General features: G+C 55.0%; 1 protein-coding gene across 20 annotated transcripts in view; it reads left to right on the top strand.

Annotated features, from left to right (window-relative positions):
* Myo9b (myosin IXB) overlaps window positions 1-16,477 on the top strand; it is a 99,083-nt gene extending 82,606 nt beyond the window's left edge. For 8 of the 20 annotated variants that reach the window (XM_036209161.1, XM_036209174.1, XM_036209166.1 and 5 more), the window contains 20 exons: window positions 845-1,161; window positions 1,580-2,452; window positions 3,380-3,440; window positions 4,341-4,462; window positions 6,334-6,461; window positions 6,636-6,811; window positions 8,538-8,636; window positions 8,730-8,903; window positions 9,242-9,283; window positions 9,679-9,790; window positions 10,924-10,997; window positions 11,419-11,611; window positions 11,690-11,818; window positions 12,007-12,112; window positions 12,268-12,399; window positions 13,928-14,051; window positions 14,400-14,447; window positions 14,732-14,871; window positions 15,068-15,195; window positions 15,300-16,477. In XM_036209161.1, the coding sequence (XP_036065054.1) occupies window positions 845-1,161; window positions 1,580-2,452; window positions 3,380-3,440; window positions 4,341-4,462; window positions 6,334-6,461; window positions 6,636-6,811; window positions 8,538-8,636; window positions 8,730-8,903; window positions 9,242-9,283; window positions 9,679-9,790; window positions 10,924-10,997; window positions 11,419-11,611; window positions 11,690-11,818; window positions 12,007-12,112; window positions 12,268-12,399; window positions 13,928-14,051; window positions 14,400-14,447; window positions 14,732-14,871; window positions 15,068-15,195; window positions 15,300-15,715 (3,594 nt within the window). In that variant the 3' untranslated portion in view covers window positions 15,716-16,477. The remainder of the gene's footprint in view (window positions 1-844; window positions 1,162-1,579; window positions 2,453-3,379; window positions 3,441-4,340; window positions 4,463-6,333; window positions 6,462-6,635; window positions 6,812-8,537; window positions 8,637-8,729; window positions 8,904-9,241; window positions 9,284-9,678; window positions 9,791-10,923; window positions 10,998-11,418; window positions 11,612-11,689; window positions 11,819-12,006; window positions 12,113-12,267; window positions 12,400-13,927; window positions 14,052-14,399; window positions 14,448-14,731; window positions 14,872-15,067; window positions 15,196-15,299) is intronic. The other 12 variants (XM_036209165.1, XM_036209167.1, XM_036209173.1 and 9 more) reach the window with 8 other exon arrangements.
* The last annotated feature ends 1,451 nt before the right edge of the window (window positions 16,478-17,928 follow it).

Consider the following 17,928-nt stretch of genomic DNA (forward strand, 5'->3'; position numbering starts at 1 on the left):
CCTTGCTGCACAGTCATCTGGGGATCCAGCAGTCCCACTCTTGGGTGTCTGCCCAAGAGAACTGAAACCAGATGTTCCCAGAAACACTCGGACACCATGTTTAGTCCAGTCGCGACCCTCAGAAAGTGTACGCAGACCAAATGCCCATCAGACTGGATAAGCAGAAAGAGGCCTGTCCACAACAAGGAACAACACTCTAGCACACTATAGCATGAACTAGGAGACAAGTTGAGTGGTAGGAGCCTTACGTAGAAGGCTGTTTGCTGGATGACCCCTTGACATGAAATGTCGGAGCTGGCACATGCCTGTCATCCCAGCGTTTGGACGGTTGAAACAAAATGGTGAGCTCCTGGCCAGCCTGGGTTACATGGCAAGACCTTGTCTCAAAATAGCAAAAAGAAAGGGCTGGGGATGGCTCAGTTAGTATGCTCTTGCCATGCAAGGAGGAGGACCTGAGTTGGGATTCCCAGTCCCTACTTAAAAACTGGCAGGGTGGCTCATGCCTGTAATCCCAGAATGGTGGGCCTTCGGGTTCAGTAAGAGACCCTGTCTCCAAACATAAGGTAGGAAGTTGCCTGGTGTTGGCCTCTGGCCTGTGCACACAGTGGTGAATGCTATGCTGTGTGAATTCTGCTTCCACATATTAAACAATCCCTATATCTGCTGGCGAACACACCTAAGTAGTCAGGAAGATCAGGGGTGCAAGGCCAGCCTTGGCTACATGGTGAGTTTGTGGCCAGCTTGGGCTACACGAGAACCTGTTTGGCAAAAGCGGCATAGTCTCAGGTCACGGAAGCCTCAGCTGTCACTCCTGACTTGGTGGCTGCATGGCCCCTGCCCACAGGTCTTCCTGAAGGAGACAGAGCGGCAGGCCCTGCAGGAGAGGTTGCATGGTGAGGTCCTGCGCAGGATCCTGCTGCTGCAGAGCTGGTTCCGGATGGTGCTGGAACGCAGGCACTTCCTGCAGATGAAGCATGCTACCCTGGCCATCCAGGCCTGCTGGCGGTCATACCGTGTGCGCCGAGCGCTAGAGAGGACGCAGGCTGCTGTGTACCTGCAGGCCGCTTGGAGAGGCTACCTGCAACGTCAGGCCTACCTCCGGCAGAGGCATGGTATCATCCGCCTCCAGAGCCTCTGCCGTGGCCATCTGCAGCGCAGGAGGTGAGCAGAGCAGATTCCCACCCGGGAGCATTCTAAAAGCCCAGGGGCTCACTCCCTGAAGAAATGCCCAAAATCACTAGCACCCAGCCTCAGGGTAGAACTCGGGGCCTCAGGCAGGGTGCAGGGAGGTAGGGAAGGCCTGGCTACAAACAAGCCATTATAGGCACCCGAGGAAGAAGGCTGCTTCCTCCACCTGCCACCCAGAAGAGGTGATTCAAGCCTGGTGGAGGGGCTGCTGGCACCGACTCAAAATACCTCTCCCTCCTGTGTACCCATCCGGAGCACCCAGCCCTGCTGGCTGGGAGACCACCACTTCCCAGTGGATGTTGGCTGGGGCTCTGCAGGTGGGGCCTAGTGAGCTCCAGAAGTCACTCAGGTGTTCACTTCAGACACTACGTCACACTTTCCTTCCTATTAGCTTCAGCCAGTTGATGTCGGAGAAGCAGAAGGCGGAGGAGCAGGCCAGAGAAGCCGCAGCGGAGACATTGGAGGGCAGCCTGGGCCCCGCGGCCACCGTGGGGCAGCTGTCTGAGCAGCCAGTGGAGCAGACCAGGGACCTTGAGAGTCTGGGCATGGAGGCTGAAACCCGGATGAATGACAGGTCCCCAGCTGGCACGTCCTCTCCTAAGAAGGAGGCTCCCAGCCTGGAGAAGGGAGCACCAACCCCCAAAACAGTGCCAGCAGAAAGCCATGAGAAAGTCCCCAGCAGCCGGGTAAAGCGAGAGTCACGGCGGCAGCGAGGCTTGGAACACGTTGAGCTGCAGAACAGACACATCCAGTCCTGCAGGGAGGAGAGCAGCACCCTCAGAGAACCTTCCAGAAGGGCCAGCCTGGAAACAGGGGAGAGCTTCCCTGAGGACACAAAGGGACACGGGGAAGATGGACTGCCCTCGGGGGCACAGACCGAGGCTGCAGCCCACTCTCCTCTAAAGCAGGTGCAGGTTGTGGGAGCCCTACCTGGGAGCCCCAGTCCCAGTCCTGTGCAGCGGCCCACTAGCCTGGCCCTAGACACTAGGGTCACCCCAGTGGTCCCCAGCAGCACCCCCGAGTCCCCCAAGGATAAGGCCAAGGGTGGGAACAGCCCCAAGGCTCAGGACAAGCCCGAGAGTCCCAGTGGCTCCACCCAGATCCAACGGTACCAACACCAGGACACAGAGCGGCTGGCCACCGCCGTGGAGATGTGGCGGGGCAAGAAGCTGATAGCTACTGGTGGCGCCAGTGCCGTGCTGAGCCAATCCCTGGACCTGAGTGAGAAGTACCGGGCTGCAGGGGCAGCCCTGACTCCTGCAGAGTAAGCCTACCCACTATGCGGGGCTGAGGGCACCAGGGTGGGCAGCACCAGCTCAGAGCCCCAGGGCCATAAACACGTGTGACTGTGCTTGCCAGTCAGGGATGTGTCCTGTGGAGTGGAAAGCAAAGGGCAGGGCAGGGCAGCATTCAGGCTGGAGTAAGGTTTGACAAGGAGCTCACTGAGCATGCATCAGGTCCTGGCCATCCCCAGCACTGCAAAAATAATGCACCTGCCAAGCAGTCTGTAACAGGACTGGCTGTAGACACCAGGCCTCTGTGGGTCTTCCTTCCCTCCCTGATCCCTGGGTCTCAGTTTCCCCTTCTGTGACTGCGGCTCACAGAATTTCACCCATGACTTAGAGGATAAGAGGCAGGTACCTCTGCCTGCATCTGTTGAGCTGATATCTCAGGGACACATCTCTAGCCCCTGGGACCTGTGCTGGGCTAGAGGAAGGGAGGCCACCTACACAGGACTTCTTGACTGTGGTACTGCTGGATTGAGGCCCGGAGTTGATTGTGGGGATACCCTGTATCAGAATGTTGAATGTCATCACGGGCCCTCCCATTACGTGCCAGGTCAATGGTAGGTGGATGGAGGATAGATGGGTAGATGAGCAGGTCAACAGATGATGGGTCAGATAGAAAGAGGAATGGACTAGTGGAGGTAGGTGTTGGAAAGATGGTTACATGGAAGAACAGATTGATTGGTGGGATTGTGAGATGACTAGGCCCCGAGGTGATGGGTGGGTGGGTGATGAGCAGCTGGGTGTGTGGGAGGATGGAACAAGCAGGCGGCTAGTTCTCCTGTCTGTCTGCTCTGTGAATGTTTGCTGGGATGGACGAGGGCAACCCCACCCGAGGGAGAGCCACTGCACTGGGACCCTCTGCATGGTGCCTGTCAGTAACTCCGTGGTCTGTGGTCTCACAGAGAGAGGCGCATCTCCTCCTCCACCAGTGACGTCTCCAAGCTGTGCCCAGTCAAGGTACAGGTAAAGCTGCAACACCCTGACATACAGACACAGACACAGACACAGACACACACACACACACACACACACACACACACACACACACACACACACACACGTACAGACACACAGTACTAAGGGAACTTGATAGTGCACAGCTGTCATTGTGGTGCCTGAGAGGCAGGGGCAGGAGGGTCTTGTGTACTCACCAGCCTCAGCCACATGGATGTTACATAGCAGCCTGACACCTTTCTCTTAAGGTGAAATGAGGGGCTAGTGGGGTGCCTCCATGGTTAAGAACACTTGGTGACCTAAGTTAAGCTCCTGGCCCATCAGGCTCACAACATTCTGTAACTCCATCTCTGGGGGCTCTACGTCTGACGTCTGTGAGCACATGTATACTTTCCTGCACACACACATAATTAAAAATTTAAAAACTTTGCCAGGTGCTGGTGGTGCACACCATTAATCCCAGCACTCAGGAGGCAGAGACAGGTGGATCTCTGAGTTCGAGGCCAGCCTGGTCTACAGTGAGTTCTAGGACAGATAGGGCTACACAGAGATCCTGTCTCGAAAACCAAAATATAAAATCTTTAAGACAGAAAACTCACAGTGGAGTTGGTGTGTGGGGCACAGGGAGGTTTGGCCCTGGCTGTGGCTCTCTCTCTCTCCAGCTCGCTCTCTCTCTCTCTCCAGCTCTCTCTCTCTCTCTCTTTCTCTCTCTCTCTCTCTCTCTCTGTCTCTGTCTCTCTCTGTCTCTGTCTCTCCAGCTCTCTCTCTGTCTCTCCCGCTCTCTCTCTGTCTCTCCAGCTCTCTCTCTCTCTCCAGCTCTCTCTCTCTCTCTCTCCAGCTCTCTCTCTCTCTCTCTCCAGCTCGCTCTCTCTCTCTAGCTCGCTCTCTCCCTGCACCTGTCCCTTGCAGACTCCAGCTGAAATCGATGGGGAGCCGAGCACCAAGAAGCCAGCCATCCACAAGAAGAGGTCGGGAGATGTGTCTGCTGGTCCTGATGCAGGCCTGTCTCCAGGCTCCCAGGGTGACTCTAAGTAAGTGATGGGGTATACTTACCCACTAGAGATGCCCAGGGCTCTGCCGCAGCTCCCTTAAGCTGATTGCGTTGATGAGGCACTTTTGGGTCAGCAATTGCTTGAGGCACAGTTCCAGACAACCTTACTGAACACCTCCACTGACCCTTCCCACTTGGCTCGGGATCACCTCAAGGATCAAGGTGTAATGATGTCTCAGGAAACCACAGCCAGGCCAGGTCATCTGCTCTGATTCCACAGATGGATGGCAGGAGCTTACCTTTTTTCTTTTTTTTTTTAAATTTAAATTTTTTATATTTTTTAAAATTTATTTATTTATTATATATACACAAGAGGGCGCCAGATCTCATTACAGATGGTTGTGAGCCACCATGTGGATGCTGGGAATTGAACTCAGGACCTCTGGAAGAGCAGCCGGTGCTCTTCACCTCCGAGCATCTCTCCGGCCCTCAGTGTGTGTTCTGCTGCTGTGAGGAGACCATGACCAAGGCAGCTCTTACACAAGAGAGCATTCAGTTTGGGGCAGCAAGCCTGGCACTAGAGCAGGAGCAGGCAGAGAGACACTGGGTCTGGCCTGCCACCCCTCCTCCAGCAAGGCTGCCTCCTAACCCTTGCCTAACAGCTCCACGCCCTGTGACTGAACACGCAGACGTGTGAACCTGGGGGCCGTTCTCGTTCAGACCACCGCTCTGCACCTTGATTTTGTTTAAAGATTTATTTACTGTTTTGTCTCCTAATACTTAGCATTGGATTTGTGTTGCATTGGTTAATTCATATCTCATCCTGTATTTCTTCAGTTGGTCACAAATACAAACACTTTTCCTGCACAAGATCCCAGTCAGAGACTGAGATAATGGCCCAAGATAACTTTTTGGTGGGCAGCCATCTGCCCTACAGTACCCAGCAGCACTGTTAATAGTTTGTCCTCATTTCTCTGGCTTTCTTCTCACGTTGTGTCTAAGCCATCGGGGGCAAGAACTCATTTCACTATTTTGTTTTAAATTATTTTCATGTATATTGTCTGTGTGCATGCACACATGCATATGTGTTCCATGGCATGTGTGTGTGGAGGTCAGAGAACACCTTGCTGGAGCTGGTTCTCTCCTTCCACCACATGTGTCCCAGACTAAACCCAGGTTGTGAGGCTTGCTGGCAAGTGCCTTTACCCACTCTGCCTTCTCCCCAACCCTTCTCTATATTCATCATAGGAAACTGGGGGCAGGCCAAGCCCTGCGCAGCATCCTCCTCTGCTCTGGCAGACAGATGCCATCTGTCTGGCTAAAGCCCTGTCCAGTGCTCCACAGTGAACCGTTGTCGTTGTGAGGTGCCCTGTTGAGTTTTCAGTTGTTTTTTCCCTCTTTGTACTTAAGAAAGAGAAGTTGAGCCACTGGAAAGAGGGCAGCGGGCACACAGTAACAAGAACCTACCAGTTTGGGGCGTTTTCAGACCAAGTCCTTCTCTGTAATCCAAGCATTTCTCAAATGTGTGGCAATCCTGCCTCAAAGCAAAACAGCTGAGCATGGTGATACATGCATGCCTTTAATCCTAGCACCTGGAGGAGGGGTCTCTGCATTCAAGGCCAGCCTAGCCCACATAGTAAGACCCTGTCTCGGAATAAAAAAAGGGAAGAAAAGAAAGTGGGATTAGAGAGGTGGCTTAGTGGTTAACAGCACCTGCCCTGCTTCTAGAGGACACAAATTGGGTTCCCAGCACCCATGTCTGGTGACTCACCACCTCCTGTAGCTGTAACTCCAGAGGGGTCCCACAGCCTTCTCTGGCCCCCAAAGGTACTCATATGGCAGACACCCACTGACACATGCATACCCATAAATACAAATGTAAAGTTGAACAGAAACACCTGTCTCCTACAGATCCGCCTTTAAGCGACTGTTCCTACACAAAGCCAAGGATAAGAAGCCCAGCCTGGAGGGTGTGGAGGAGATGGAGGGCAGTGGAGGGCAGGCGGCACAGGAAGTCCCCACCAAGAAGAGTCTAGAAGGTTGGTTCCCCCATAACTTCCAGCATCAGCTGCCTGGCCATGCCCACAGCTGTTAGGTCCCGTGACGGTGTCTGGGCCCTGGGTGAGGACATGGCCTGGGTCCTGGCTGAGGACCTCCGTGTGCACCTGGGTGCCCATTTCTGATCTTGCCTCCTGCTGTCCCTGCCCCTGCAGCACTTTCCACCCAGCAGCACCACCATGGTGCCAGTGAAAAGCCCCTGAAAGGGAAGAAGAACCGAAACCGCAAGGTTGGCCAGATCACAGTGTCGGAGAAGTGGCGTGAGTCCGTGTTCCGTAAGATCACCAATGCCAATGAGCTCAAATTTCTGGATGAGTTCCTGCTCAACAAGGTGAGCTGCCAGGATGCCAGTGGTTAGCCACGCCCAGGCTTGAGATCTCGAAGTGAGTTGGCTGCTCATCCCTCGGCCTGGGATTAAATTAATTAAATTAATCTCGGCATTGGGAATAAACAATACAAAAGGTCCCAGGAATACTGAGCACGGGAGGCACTTCTTTGCAGCATTCAGGGAGGAGCTGAGCTCAAGACTCAGCTGGGCACATGATAGGTCCACAGAAAAAAGCAGAGTAGGGCTGGTGAAGGTGCTTGCTGCCAAGCCTGATGGCCTGAGTTTGACACCCCAGATCCACACATTGGAAGACAGAACCAATTCCCACAGGTTATCCTCTGACCTCTATACATGCTTTGACCTGCATGTATGTACACACAAACTTCTTTACATTAAAAAACAAGTATGGGTGTTTTGCATGTATGTATGTGCACCACATGCAAGCAGTGCCCACAGAGGCCAGAAGAGGGCATCACATTCCCTGGAGCTGAAGTTTACAGGTGGTTATGAGCTGGTGTGTATGTATGTGTGTGTGTGTGTGTGTATGTATGTGTATGCATGCGCGTGTCTGTCCCAGATCCTCTTGCTCTTAACCAATGAGCCGTTTCCCTAGTCCCTAGAGTATTTGTGGTTTTTTTGTTTTGTTTTTTGTTTTTTGTTTTTGTTGTTGTTGTTGTTGTTGTTTTTGGTTTTCAAGACAGGGTTTCTCTGTGTAGCTTTGCGCCTTTCCTGGAACTCACTCTGTAGCCCAGGCTGGCCTCAAACTCACAGAGATCCGCCTGGCTCTGCCTCCAAGTGCTGGGATTAAAGGCGTGTGCCACCACCGCCCGGCCACATTTTTTTTTTTTTTTTTTTTAAGAAAATTCTCTAGCCAGGCGACGACGGTGGCGCACACCTTTAATCCCAGCACTCAGGAGGCAGAGCCAGGCAGATCTCTGAGTTCCAGACCAGCCTGGGCTACACAGTGAGATCCAGGACAGCACCAAAAAAACTACACAGAGAAACCCTGTCTCAAAAACCACACACACACAAAAAAGTTCTAAATTCTAAATCTGAAGCCGGCTGTTCCCCGCATAACTCATCATGTGTCCCATGAGGGGACAGTGTGTCCATGTGCATTTTTCTCACTCCAGGTCAATGTCTGTGTTGTAAACATTGGTGAGTCTTGCTCCTGGGTGTGTGGGGAGCCATGCTGCACTCTGACTGTTCTGTCCTGAGGGCTTCAGGGAAAGGGTTGTGAAGTACTGATAGGAGTTCATGTTCAGAGTGTGTGCAGGTCTCTGCTGCACAGTGCATTTCACCTTGCTGTTCTTGCTTGAAATCCATAGCTGAAGTTGCCACAGGCCTTGGGAAACTGAGGCAGGAGGATTACAACTATTCCCCCCCCCCCAAAAAAAAAACCAAAAAAACACTCTCTGAAGCATTAGAGTTTGGCTGAGTGGGACAGTGCACCTCACCTGTCTGAGGCCTTGGTTCCATCCGAGCATTAGAAAGCCCCACAAAACCCCACCCTGTCACCATCTTCAAATTCCTGTGTGCATGATGCCGTTTGGGCTAGAATGGCATGTAGTACAGGAGCCCCACACTGGTTCACTCCTGTGTTGACGACCTGGGGACCAGCTCTCCTCAGCTAGCTGTCTGGTCCGTCCTCTGTTAGGTTTCTAGCTGCCTTGGGTCTCATGGCTGGCACTGATGAAATGTGAGCAGCCCTGACCACCCTCTCCTGCAGGTGAACGACCTTCGCTCACAGAAGACACCCATCGAGAGCTTGTTCATCGAGGCCACTGAGCGGTTCAGGAGCAACATTAAGACCATGTACTCTGTGCCTGTGCGTGGACCCCAGCCCAGCTGCCCACACCTCCCCAGCCCCACCCCACAGCCCTTTGTCTGGGTTGTGGGAACACCTCTCATGTTCCTACAGAATGGGAAGATCCATGTAGGCTACAAGGACCTCATGGAGAACTACCAGATTGTTGTCAACAACCTGGCTGCTGAGCGTGGGGAGAAGGACACCAACCTAGTCCTCAATGTCTTCCAGTCGCTGTTGGATGAGTTCACCCGCAGCTACACCAAGACTGACTTCGAGCCCACCAAGGTAGGTGGCTTCACCTCCACAACCCCATCCCATCTGGATCCTCCTGGTGCAACAGCTGGTTGTGCCTCCAACTCGTCTTCTTGCCCACCACCCTAGCACATCCTCATCCACCCAGCCCCACTGGCTATGGCACTGTCATCTCCCTGGTCAGCCATGGCCCCAATGCTGCTCTGTTGAGCAGGCTGTGGGTGTTAGGGTGCCTTATATTACCAAGTGTGGAGGTTGACGGTGCTCCCAAGCTCCCCACCTCCTTTCTGAGGACAGGGCTATTCCGAGGGGATAGTTGGGCTGACCAGTCATTCCCACATGGGCTCCATCCCTCTCTCTCTCTCTCTCAGCAGAGCAAAGCCCAGAAGAAGAAGCGGAAACAGGAGCGTGCTGTGAGTAGTCATGTGTGTGGTGTGTTCAGGAGTGAGCTGAGAATAGTCATGTGATTGTGTGTGCATGTGTGCTGGAGCATGCTGTGAGTAGGTGGGTGTGTGTGTGTGTGCAGGAGTGTGCTGTGAGTGGGTGTATGTGTGTAGGAGCATGCTGTAAGCAGTTGTGTTTGTGAGTGGGTGTGTGTGTGTGCTGTGAGTAGTCACATGTGTGTGTATAAGCATGCTATGAGTATATGTGTGCATATGTGTATATAGTGTGAGTAGTCATGAGGGGGAGCGTGCTGTGAGTAGCTGTATGTATGTGAGTACATGCATGTCCATAGGGTCATATGTTCATTGTGTGCAGCCCTGATCCAGTGCCTCAGAGCCCACCCTCCCGCCCCTTCCCACCCCAGGTCCAGGAGCACAATGGACATGTGTTTGCCAGCTACCAGGTGAACATCCCGCAGTCCTGTGAGCAGTGTCTCTCCTACATCTGGCTCATGGACAAGGCCCTGCTGTGCAGTGGTGAGCCTCATCCTGTCCTGGCCACATGGGGGCTCTACCTCTGCCACCCTCCTTGTCTTTCTGCCTGCTCTTCAGAAGGCTTCTCTCAACACACGCACGCATGCACACACACACACACACACACACACACATACAGAGGCAGGTAATGCCACAGTCATGGGGCCTGGCCTCTAGCTGCTCACAGGGCTTCGACTGTCATCTCCCTCCAGGACTTCACAGACCCCTATCTATTTCTCTAAGGCATGCCAGTACACAGATGCAACCCAGAGCTGGCTGATTCTGCAGCCAGAGCGTGGCCAAGCCAGGCCCCACTGGCCTCCTGACCCAGTGTCCTGGGTCTCTTTACCCCCTCTGGGCTCAGAACTGGAGCCCCCTGCAGTTGGAGACCTTCTCTCCAGCCCCCGCCAAGCTCTGTCAGTCCGACAGTGCTCAGTTGGTAGAGCATGAGACTCTTAATCTCAGGGTTGTGGGTTCGTGCCCCATGTTGGGTGCCAGATATTGGTGAAATTATTAAGGCCACTCCACATAGTTAAAAGGGAGGTTTAGGGTCTGGCAAAGGTATGGCGCAGTCTGGCGGTGTTCTCTGGAGAACTCTGCTCAGTTCACATCCAGCGTCCGGGGTCCGGGCACCAAGAGATCCCTCTCATTTGATCCTGGGTCTTCAGCGTCCTCTCTCAGCCCCACCTTGTAAGCGTGACCATTACCGAAGCCTCAATGGGGTTTGTAACTTCCAGGCCAAGGCTGGAATGGCTACCCACTACAGGCCCCAACACACATGCGCACACACACACACACACACACACACACACACACACACACACACACCTACACACCTACACACCTACACCTTGACAGTGCTGGTCTTACCTCCCTAGATTTTAGCTGGCGTCACAGTCTGGGGACCAGTGTAGTTGAAGAAAGCATCATTCGGCCACTGTTAGGCTGAGTTCCCAAGGGGCCTCCTGTATGACCAAGGCCTAGGTCCCTTCTGACCACCAGTTACCACCCACCCATCTTATGGGAATCAGGGCAGAGTGTAGCCCTGTGATTGAGAATGCAGTCAAGGCCCCCAGACAGTGAGTGGGTGTTCTCAGGAACTGGGGTCCTGTGTAACCTCCGCTCTGGCCCCTTAGTGTGCAAGATGACCTGCCACAAAAAATGCGTGCACAAGATTCAGAGCTACTGCTCCTACACGGGAAGGAGGAAGGTGAGCATGCTTAAACCTGGAACTTTCTAGAACATTACAGCCAGGGCTCCCAGGGATGTGGCAGGAGGGCTGTGGCCTCTGGTTCTCCTGCAGGATACATGTCCATTCCCAGTACTGAGGCTCCCAAGCAGGCTCCTAACCCCTGCTGAAGAGTCCTGGACCTGGCAGAGGGAGGCCCCCAACTGTGCAGGAAGGTGTTGGGGTCCCAAGTTGGTGCCACAACAAGAGTTAGAGCCCAGTCTTTTAGAGGGCTGTGGAGCTGGGGCGCCTTCTCCCCAGGAAGGGCCATCCAGCCTATGGGTGCTGCATGGAGGGAGCCCGCAAGCCCAGCAAGCACCCTTTGAGAACAGAGTGGGCAGGGAGGGATGGAAAAGGCTGGGAAGACAGTGACCCCAGGCCTGACTCTCCGCCCCAACTGTAGAGTGAGCCGGGTGCCGAGCCGGGCCACTTTGGTGTGTGTGTGGACAGCCTAACCAGTGACAAGGCCTCCGTGCCCATTGTGCTGGAGAAGCTTCTTGAACATGTAGAGATGCATGGCCTGTATACTGAGGGCCTCTACCGCAAATCGGGTGCTGCCAACCGGACTCGGGAACTGCGGCAGGCACTGCAGACAGGTGAGCACTGGGAACAGGTGCCTTAGCTGGGCCCACTGCTCAGCACCCACACACTGCTCACCTGTCCCTGCCCTGCAGACCCTGCTGCAGTCAAGCTGGAAGACTTCCCCATCCACGCCATCACCGGGGTCCTGAAGCAGTGGTTAAGGGAGCTGCCCGAGCCCCTCATGACCTTCGCCCAGTACGGAGACTTCCTCAGGGCTGTTGGTGAGCCACGGAGAAAGGGATGAGGCCTGGAGCACGTCCTGCTCCACCTGGGGCCCACAGTTTGAGTTGGTTGTTTCCCTCTGGACCCACGCCCCACATGAAGGGCATTGGTGCACCCCAAATGCATGGGGAAGGAGGACTGGGCATGGCTGGTGCCACCCAGGACTGATAACTCCTGGCCTCCCCAGAGCTTCCAGAGAAGCAAGAACAACTGGCTGCCATCTATGCAGTCCTGGACCACCTGCCTGAGGCCAACCACACCTCTCTGGAGAGGCTCATCTTCCACCTTGTCAAGCAAGTGTCCTCCCTCCCTCCCTCCCTCCTGGAGCCAAGATGGCTGTTCCCTGTGACCCTGCTGCATGTCCTGGCCACTGATACCAAGACATGAACCTGACATTGGGATCAGAGAGGGGTGCAGGAGGGGTACCTCCTGACTGTCGGTCCTACAGGGTAGCCCTGCTTGAGGATGTGAACCGCATGTCACCAGGAGCCCTGGCCATCATCTTTGCACCCTGCTTGCTGCGCTGCCCTGACAACTCAGACCCCCTGACCAGCATGAAGGACGTACTAAAGATTACCACGTGAGTCCCCTGGCCCCAGACCCACAGCTGCATAGCTGGCTGGGATGTCCATCATCCTCAGTGGGGAGGCAGAGGCAGGAGAATCTGGAGTTCTAGGTCAGCTACAGAGTGTGACTGTCCCCAAGATCTAACATGAGCTCCTTCAAACCCACATAGCCCCATCGTGGGTGCTTGGAAAGTATGCCCAGACAAGGTTCCCAGTGACTGTCAGACCCTATTTCCAGGCAAGCCACAGTCACTCAGGAATCTTGTTAAGTTTTTTAGTTACTTTATGGGGGAGGGCACACACATCACATGCATATGGAAGTCAGAGGATGGCTTTATGGAGTTGGTCCTCTCCTTCCATGTAGGGCTGAAGGATTAAACTTGGGTCATCCAGCATGGCAGCAAATGCCTTTACCCTCTGAGCTGCCTTTCTGGTGGCCCCTTCGGTTTCTTCAACAGCCTGGCCTCACCTCCCCAACACACACCCACACACACCCCCACACACACCCATACCCACACACCCATACCCCCCCACACACACACCCCTAACCTTTTTCCTTTTCTGTGATGCTAAGAGCTGGAAGCAGGGTTCTGTGTGTCCCCAGCAGGCACACTCAGGCCTGCCAGGGCCTTGTTGCTCAGTGCGCACTGTAGCAAACACACTTTTAACTAAAATCTAATATATAACAAAAGGTGGGTTTGAAGTGAGTGGAGTTGGAGTTCCAGAAGTCCCAATGTAGGTTCCACACGGGAGAGAGCACAGCTACACGTCTCCCTGTTCAGGGAAGATCTTGCTCTGGGTCCCTCAAGAGGCATTCAAGGGGCGAGACCCCTAGCCCCCTGATGGGGAAGGAGCCATGGAGCATTGTGTGCACCTTTGGGTAGACAAGTGGTTCTCCATCATCTTCCTCAGAACTCTGATGGGCTAGAGTGTGGCTCTGTGCAGAGCTTTTTTGTCTGGCATGGTGTGGACCTTGGACCACCTTCTATTCCCACCCCCACCCCCAGGGAAAACAAACAAATCTGCCAGGAGGAGAACCTTTGACCTTTCACCCTTGGCAGCTTTTTAAAAATAAGACTGAGGAGGAGCCCTCTGTGGTCCCCAGCCATGCTCCTGGCCACCAGCAAGTGTTGTGGGTGAGGAAGGAGCCATTGGGAGGTGGCGGACAGACTCAGACTCACTTCCTGTGTCCTCTGGGCCTAGTAGGGAATATGGCTGTGACCTTACAGCCGAGGACCTGCCTTTCTCCTCAGTAGTGCTGGTTTAGAGCTGTTAGGCAGGCTGCATGCTGACTTTAGGCAGGCTGCCCGGCCTTTCTTTACCCTATCCTTTTCTTTGAGCTAAATGTGGTCCCACCGTGTGGGTTCTGTTCTTGCCAACCTGCACCAACCTCTTACCTCCTGCCCTGGGTGCTGCCAGAGACCGGTGACAATAAATCTCAGGTTCAGAGAGGCAAAGTGAGCCCTGAGGTCACAAGGTATCCCAGGGCCTGGCCCTGCCTTTCCCAGCCCCTGGACAGGAACTGACTGGGTCTGTGCACAGGTGTGTGGAGATGCTCATCAAAGAACAGATGAGGAAGTACAAGATGAAGATGGAGGAGATCAACCAGCTGGAGGCAGCTGAGAGCATTGCATTCCGAAGGCTCTCCCTGCTGCGGCAAAACGCTGTGAGTGCTGGCCTCGGGGCCCTCCTAGTGTGGCTGGGCTGGGGTCTAGGCCATAGGATGTGGCCATGTGGGCACGTGGAGCAGAGCCCTGCCTTCACCAAATGGTTACCTCCACTTAGCCAGACACAGGCTGCCCCTCTGTTGCTCAGACGTGAGCCTGGCCTGGTTTCCTTGCCGGAAACGTCCGGGATTTCCCATCGCGGAAGTGCCCACTCTGGTGCTTGGGGAGGGGCCGGGCCTGGGCTCCCCGGGAGCCCTCTGGTCCTCACCCTGCAGGTCTGAGCGGCCCTGCTCGGGCCTGTGTGGCAGGCTCAGCACACCTGTTCACCTGTGTTATCTCTCCCCCAGCTATGGCCTCTCAAACTGGGGTTTTCGTCTCCCTATGAGGGGGTCCGGGTATGTACGCATTGTGTGGCCGGGCTGCATGTCTCCAGGTGCACACTGGGTAGTCTTGGCTGTAGCACAGAGCATGTCCTAACCTCCTGGAACTGCATGCTGGTCCCTGGCCCCTACTAGATTCCTGCAGAACTCCAGGCACAGAGCCCTGGAGTGGGTCTACCTCACAACTAACCTAGAGCTGCTGTCCCCACACCCCCAACTTGGTCCAAGCACTAGGCCCCGCCCACAGCCTGAACTCCGCCCTCCAGCGCTGGGTTAGATCTGCCTCTTCTGTGTTTCAGACCAAAAGCCCCAGGACCCCAGTGATGCAGGACAGCAGCTTGGAGGAGCTGGAGGCCCTTCCCGAGGAGGCGGCAGGTGGCGACGAGGACCGAGAGAAGGAGATTCTCATGGAGCGGATCCAGTCCATCAAGGAGGAGAAGCAAGTGTCGTGGGCCCATTCCCGCTAACACCTATTCTGGGCAGGCGCCCTAAGGACAAACTGGTTGTGGAGTTGGGGGTGCCAAGGGCATCACTGCTTGTGTTTGGTGTGAGGGAGGGGCCAGGAGGAGCAAGGCTACTTCTTTGGGGGTAGTCTCTTGGTGGGAATGGCCTTGAATATGGTGCCCCATCCTCAGGGAGGACATCACATACCGGCTGCCGGAGCTGGACCCACGGGGCTCTGACGAGGAGAACCTGGACTCGGAGACGTCGGCCAGCACCGAGAGCCTGCTGGAGGAGAGGGGCGCTCGGGGGGCCGTGGAAGGTGAGTGTGAAGGTGGCATTCGGTGACCCTCCTCTCTGTGGCAGGCCCAGGTCGGGAGTCCACCCACGCCCCCGCTGCAGTAACCCCAAGTCTGTCTCTCGAAGGGCCCCCCGCACCTGCTCTCCCCTGCCCCAGTGTGCCCACCCCGAACCCCCTCCCCGCGGCCGCAGCCCCTCTACGCCGAAGGCCGACATCCTTCGTCACGGTCAGAGTGAAGACGCCGCGGAGGAATCCCATCATGCCCATGGCCAACATCAAGCTCCCGCCAGGCCTGCCCGCGCTCCTGACCAACTGGTCACCTGCTCTCCGGGAGGCCGCTGTTCCAGTAAGGCGCCGAGAGCCACCTGCCCGCCGCCAGGACCAGGTACATTCTGTATACATTGCCCCCGGGGCTGACCTGCCGTTGCAGGGCGCCCTGGAATCCCTGGACCACGATGTCAGACTTCCTGAAGCCAAGCGCAGGTACTCGGACCCCCCTACGTACTGCCTGCCCCCCAGCTCCAGCCAGGCCAATGGCTGAGGACCACGACAGGCAGTCTGCATGTCCTAGAACCCCAGATCTGGGTGCCCCAGCTGCGGAGCTGGCCTTTCGCGCTCTGAGAAGGATCCAGAATGAAAAGTGCCCAGAAGGATGAGGTGGGCACCAGCTCTGTGTGATGTGAAGGCTGGGGGCTGCTGGCCAGGAGCCCCAATCTGCACAGCGGTGTCCTTTGTACTTAGTAACTGTCTCTCCGTTCATGGTTTACATAACTTTTAAGTCATAACAGCCTTAATGGAGGACCAAACCGTTATTTTATATGTGTATGTCAGGGCTTTTATATTAACTCTTTCCCACTTTTGTAACCTGAACGTGGGTGGGCCACTCCTGGTTGCTGTGCTCCACCCTGGCCAGTGGACAGTGGACTCGTAGGGCATCTGTTGTCCTCCAGAATGCCTCCCAGAACCGGCCACGTGGCCAGAGAACCTTCCAACGTTGGAGCTTCCTACAGGGTCACAGCTGCTGGCTGAAGACAGGAGTGGGAAGCCTGAATGTAGCTCACATGGCTCTGCCCACTGTGCCTTGGGGCTGCCTGCCCTGTGGGATGCAAGGAGCCAGGGACTCCGGACCTTTAGAGGCAGATGGCACAGCTCTGGAGCGCCTCTGCGGCCCCAGTGACAGCCTGTGTCCTTTACAGTTCAGCTCTCTTCTCTCAGGCTCTACCTGCTCCCTGGACACACAGGCCACCAGCCTGGGACCAACAAAACTCCACGGGAGACGTGAAATAAAAGTGCTTGAGAAGGGCTGGTGTGTGACCTTGCTCCTGGGCTGGACCAGAGTGGGTGGGGTGTCTGAAGAGGGACCACATGAGCCACCCGCCAGCACTGCCTGAGTTGTCCTTCCCCAAGAAGGAATGAAGCAAGAGGCCGCACCCAGGAGCTGAAGCAGGAGGTTCTGGCTAACCTGGGCTACAGAGTGAGGCCCTGCCTGAAGGGAAAGAAAAGGGCCATCCAAACCCCATACCATGAAGAGGCTGCTGCCCTTAGCCTGGTACCCGCAGAGGCCAGTCTAGGCTGAGCATCCATAGCCTGACACTGGAACTGTTGAGCAGGTGAGAGTCCACATGACCTCAAGTGATGGGTCTCAGGAAAAACAGGTGCCAGGGCCTGGAGAGACGGCTCTGGGGGGAAGAGCTCTTACAGAAGACACCAGCATGGGACCTCACAAACTTCTGTAACTCCAGATCCAAGGCATTGGACACCCTCTTCTGGCCTCATACACACACACACACACACACACACACACACACACACACACAAACAGGCAAAGTACCCGTACACGTAAATAAATATTTTTTAAAAGAAGTAGGTGTACTAAAAATGTATGGAATTCACATTAGGGGCTGGAGAGATGGCTCAGAACACTTGGTATACAAACATGAGGACCTGAGTTCAAATCCCAGGACCCATGTAAAAGCTGGTGAGGCCCTGTCTCAAGGAAATAAGACAAATAGAGCAGGACACTTGACATCTTCCTCCAGCCTGTGTGTATGGGCATAGGGTATGCGCGCGCGTGAGCGCACACACACACACACACACAAACACACTCCCCCAGGTTGGTGGCACACCTAGTCCCAGTACTCAGAAGGTGGAGTCAGGAGGATCAGGAGTTGAGAACTAGCTTGGTCTAAGTTATGAGAAGTCCACCCCACTCCAGCTTCCCATGAGGGCCCTGACTAGCTGAGGCACAGGGAGGCTGGCTGGTACAGAAGCTCACAGCTCAAGCTCTGGTCCAGGTTTTGAAAGCTATTGGCTCTGGAACAGCAGTTCTCAACCTTGCTAATGTGACCCCTTAATACAGTTCCTCACGAGATGACTGCTGCTCAGCTGCGACTCTCCGCCTCAGCCCCTCCCTCTCCGCCTCAGCCCCTCCCTCTCCAGACCCTGCCCCTCAGAAAGCACACTCAGTGGTGGCCCTTCCCCCCAGTTGCACAAGACTGCACCTAGAGGGTATTGGAACTCCAGTTCATAGACCTGCCACGGGATTTCCCCCCTCCCTCCCCCGAGGACACCAGGGAATGCAATGCTCATTAATCTGGACTTTTTTTTTTTTTTATATAAATTTTTTTTGGTTTTTTGAGACAGGGTTTCTCTGTGTAGCTTTGCACCTTTCCTGGAACTCGCTCTGTAGACCAGGCTGGCCTCGAACTCACAGAGATCCGCCTGGCTCTGCCTCCCGAGTGCTGGGATTAAAGG

This window comes from Onychomys torridus, chromosome 17 (assembly GCF_903995425.1).
Source record: "Onychomys torridus chromosome 17, mOncTor1.1, whole genome shotgun sequence".
Classification (NCBI taxonomy): Eukaryota; Metazoa; Chordata; class Mammalia; order Rodentia; family Cricetidae; genus Onychomys; species Onychomys torridus.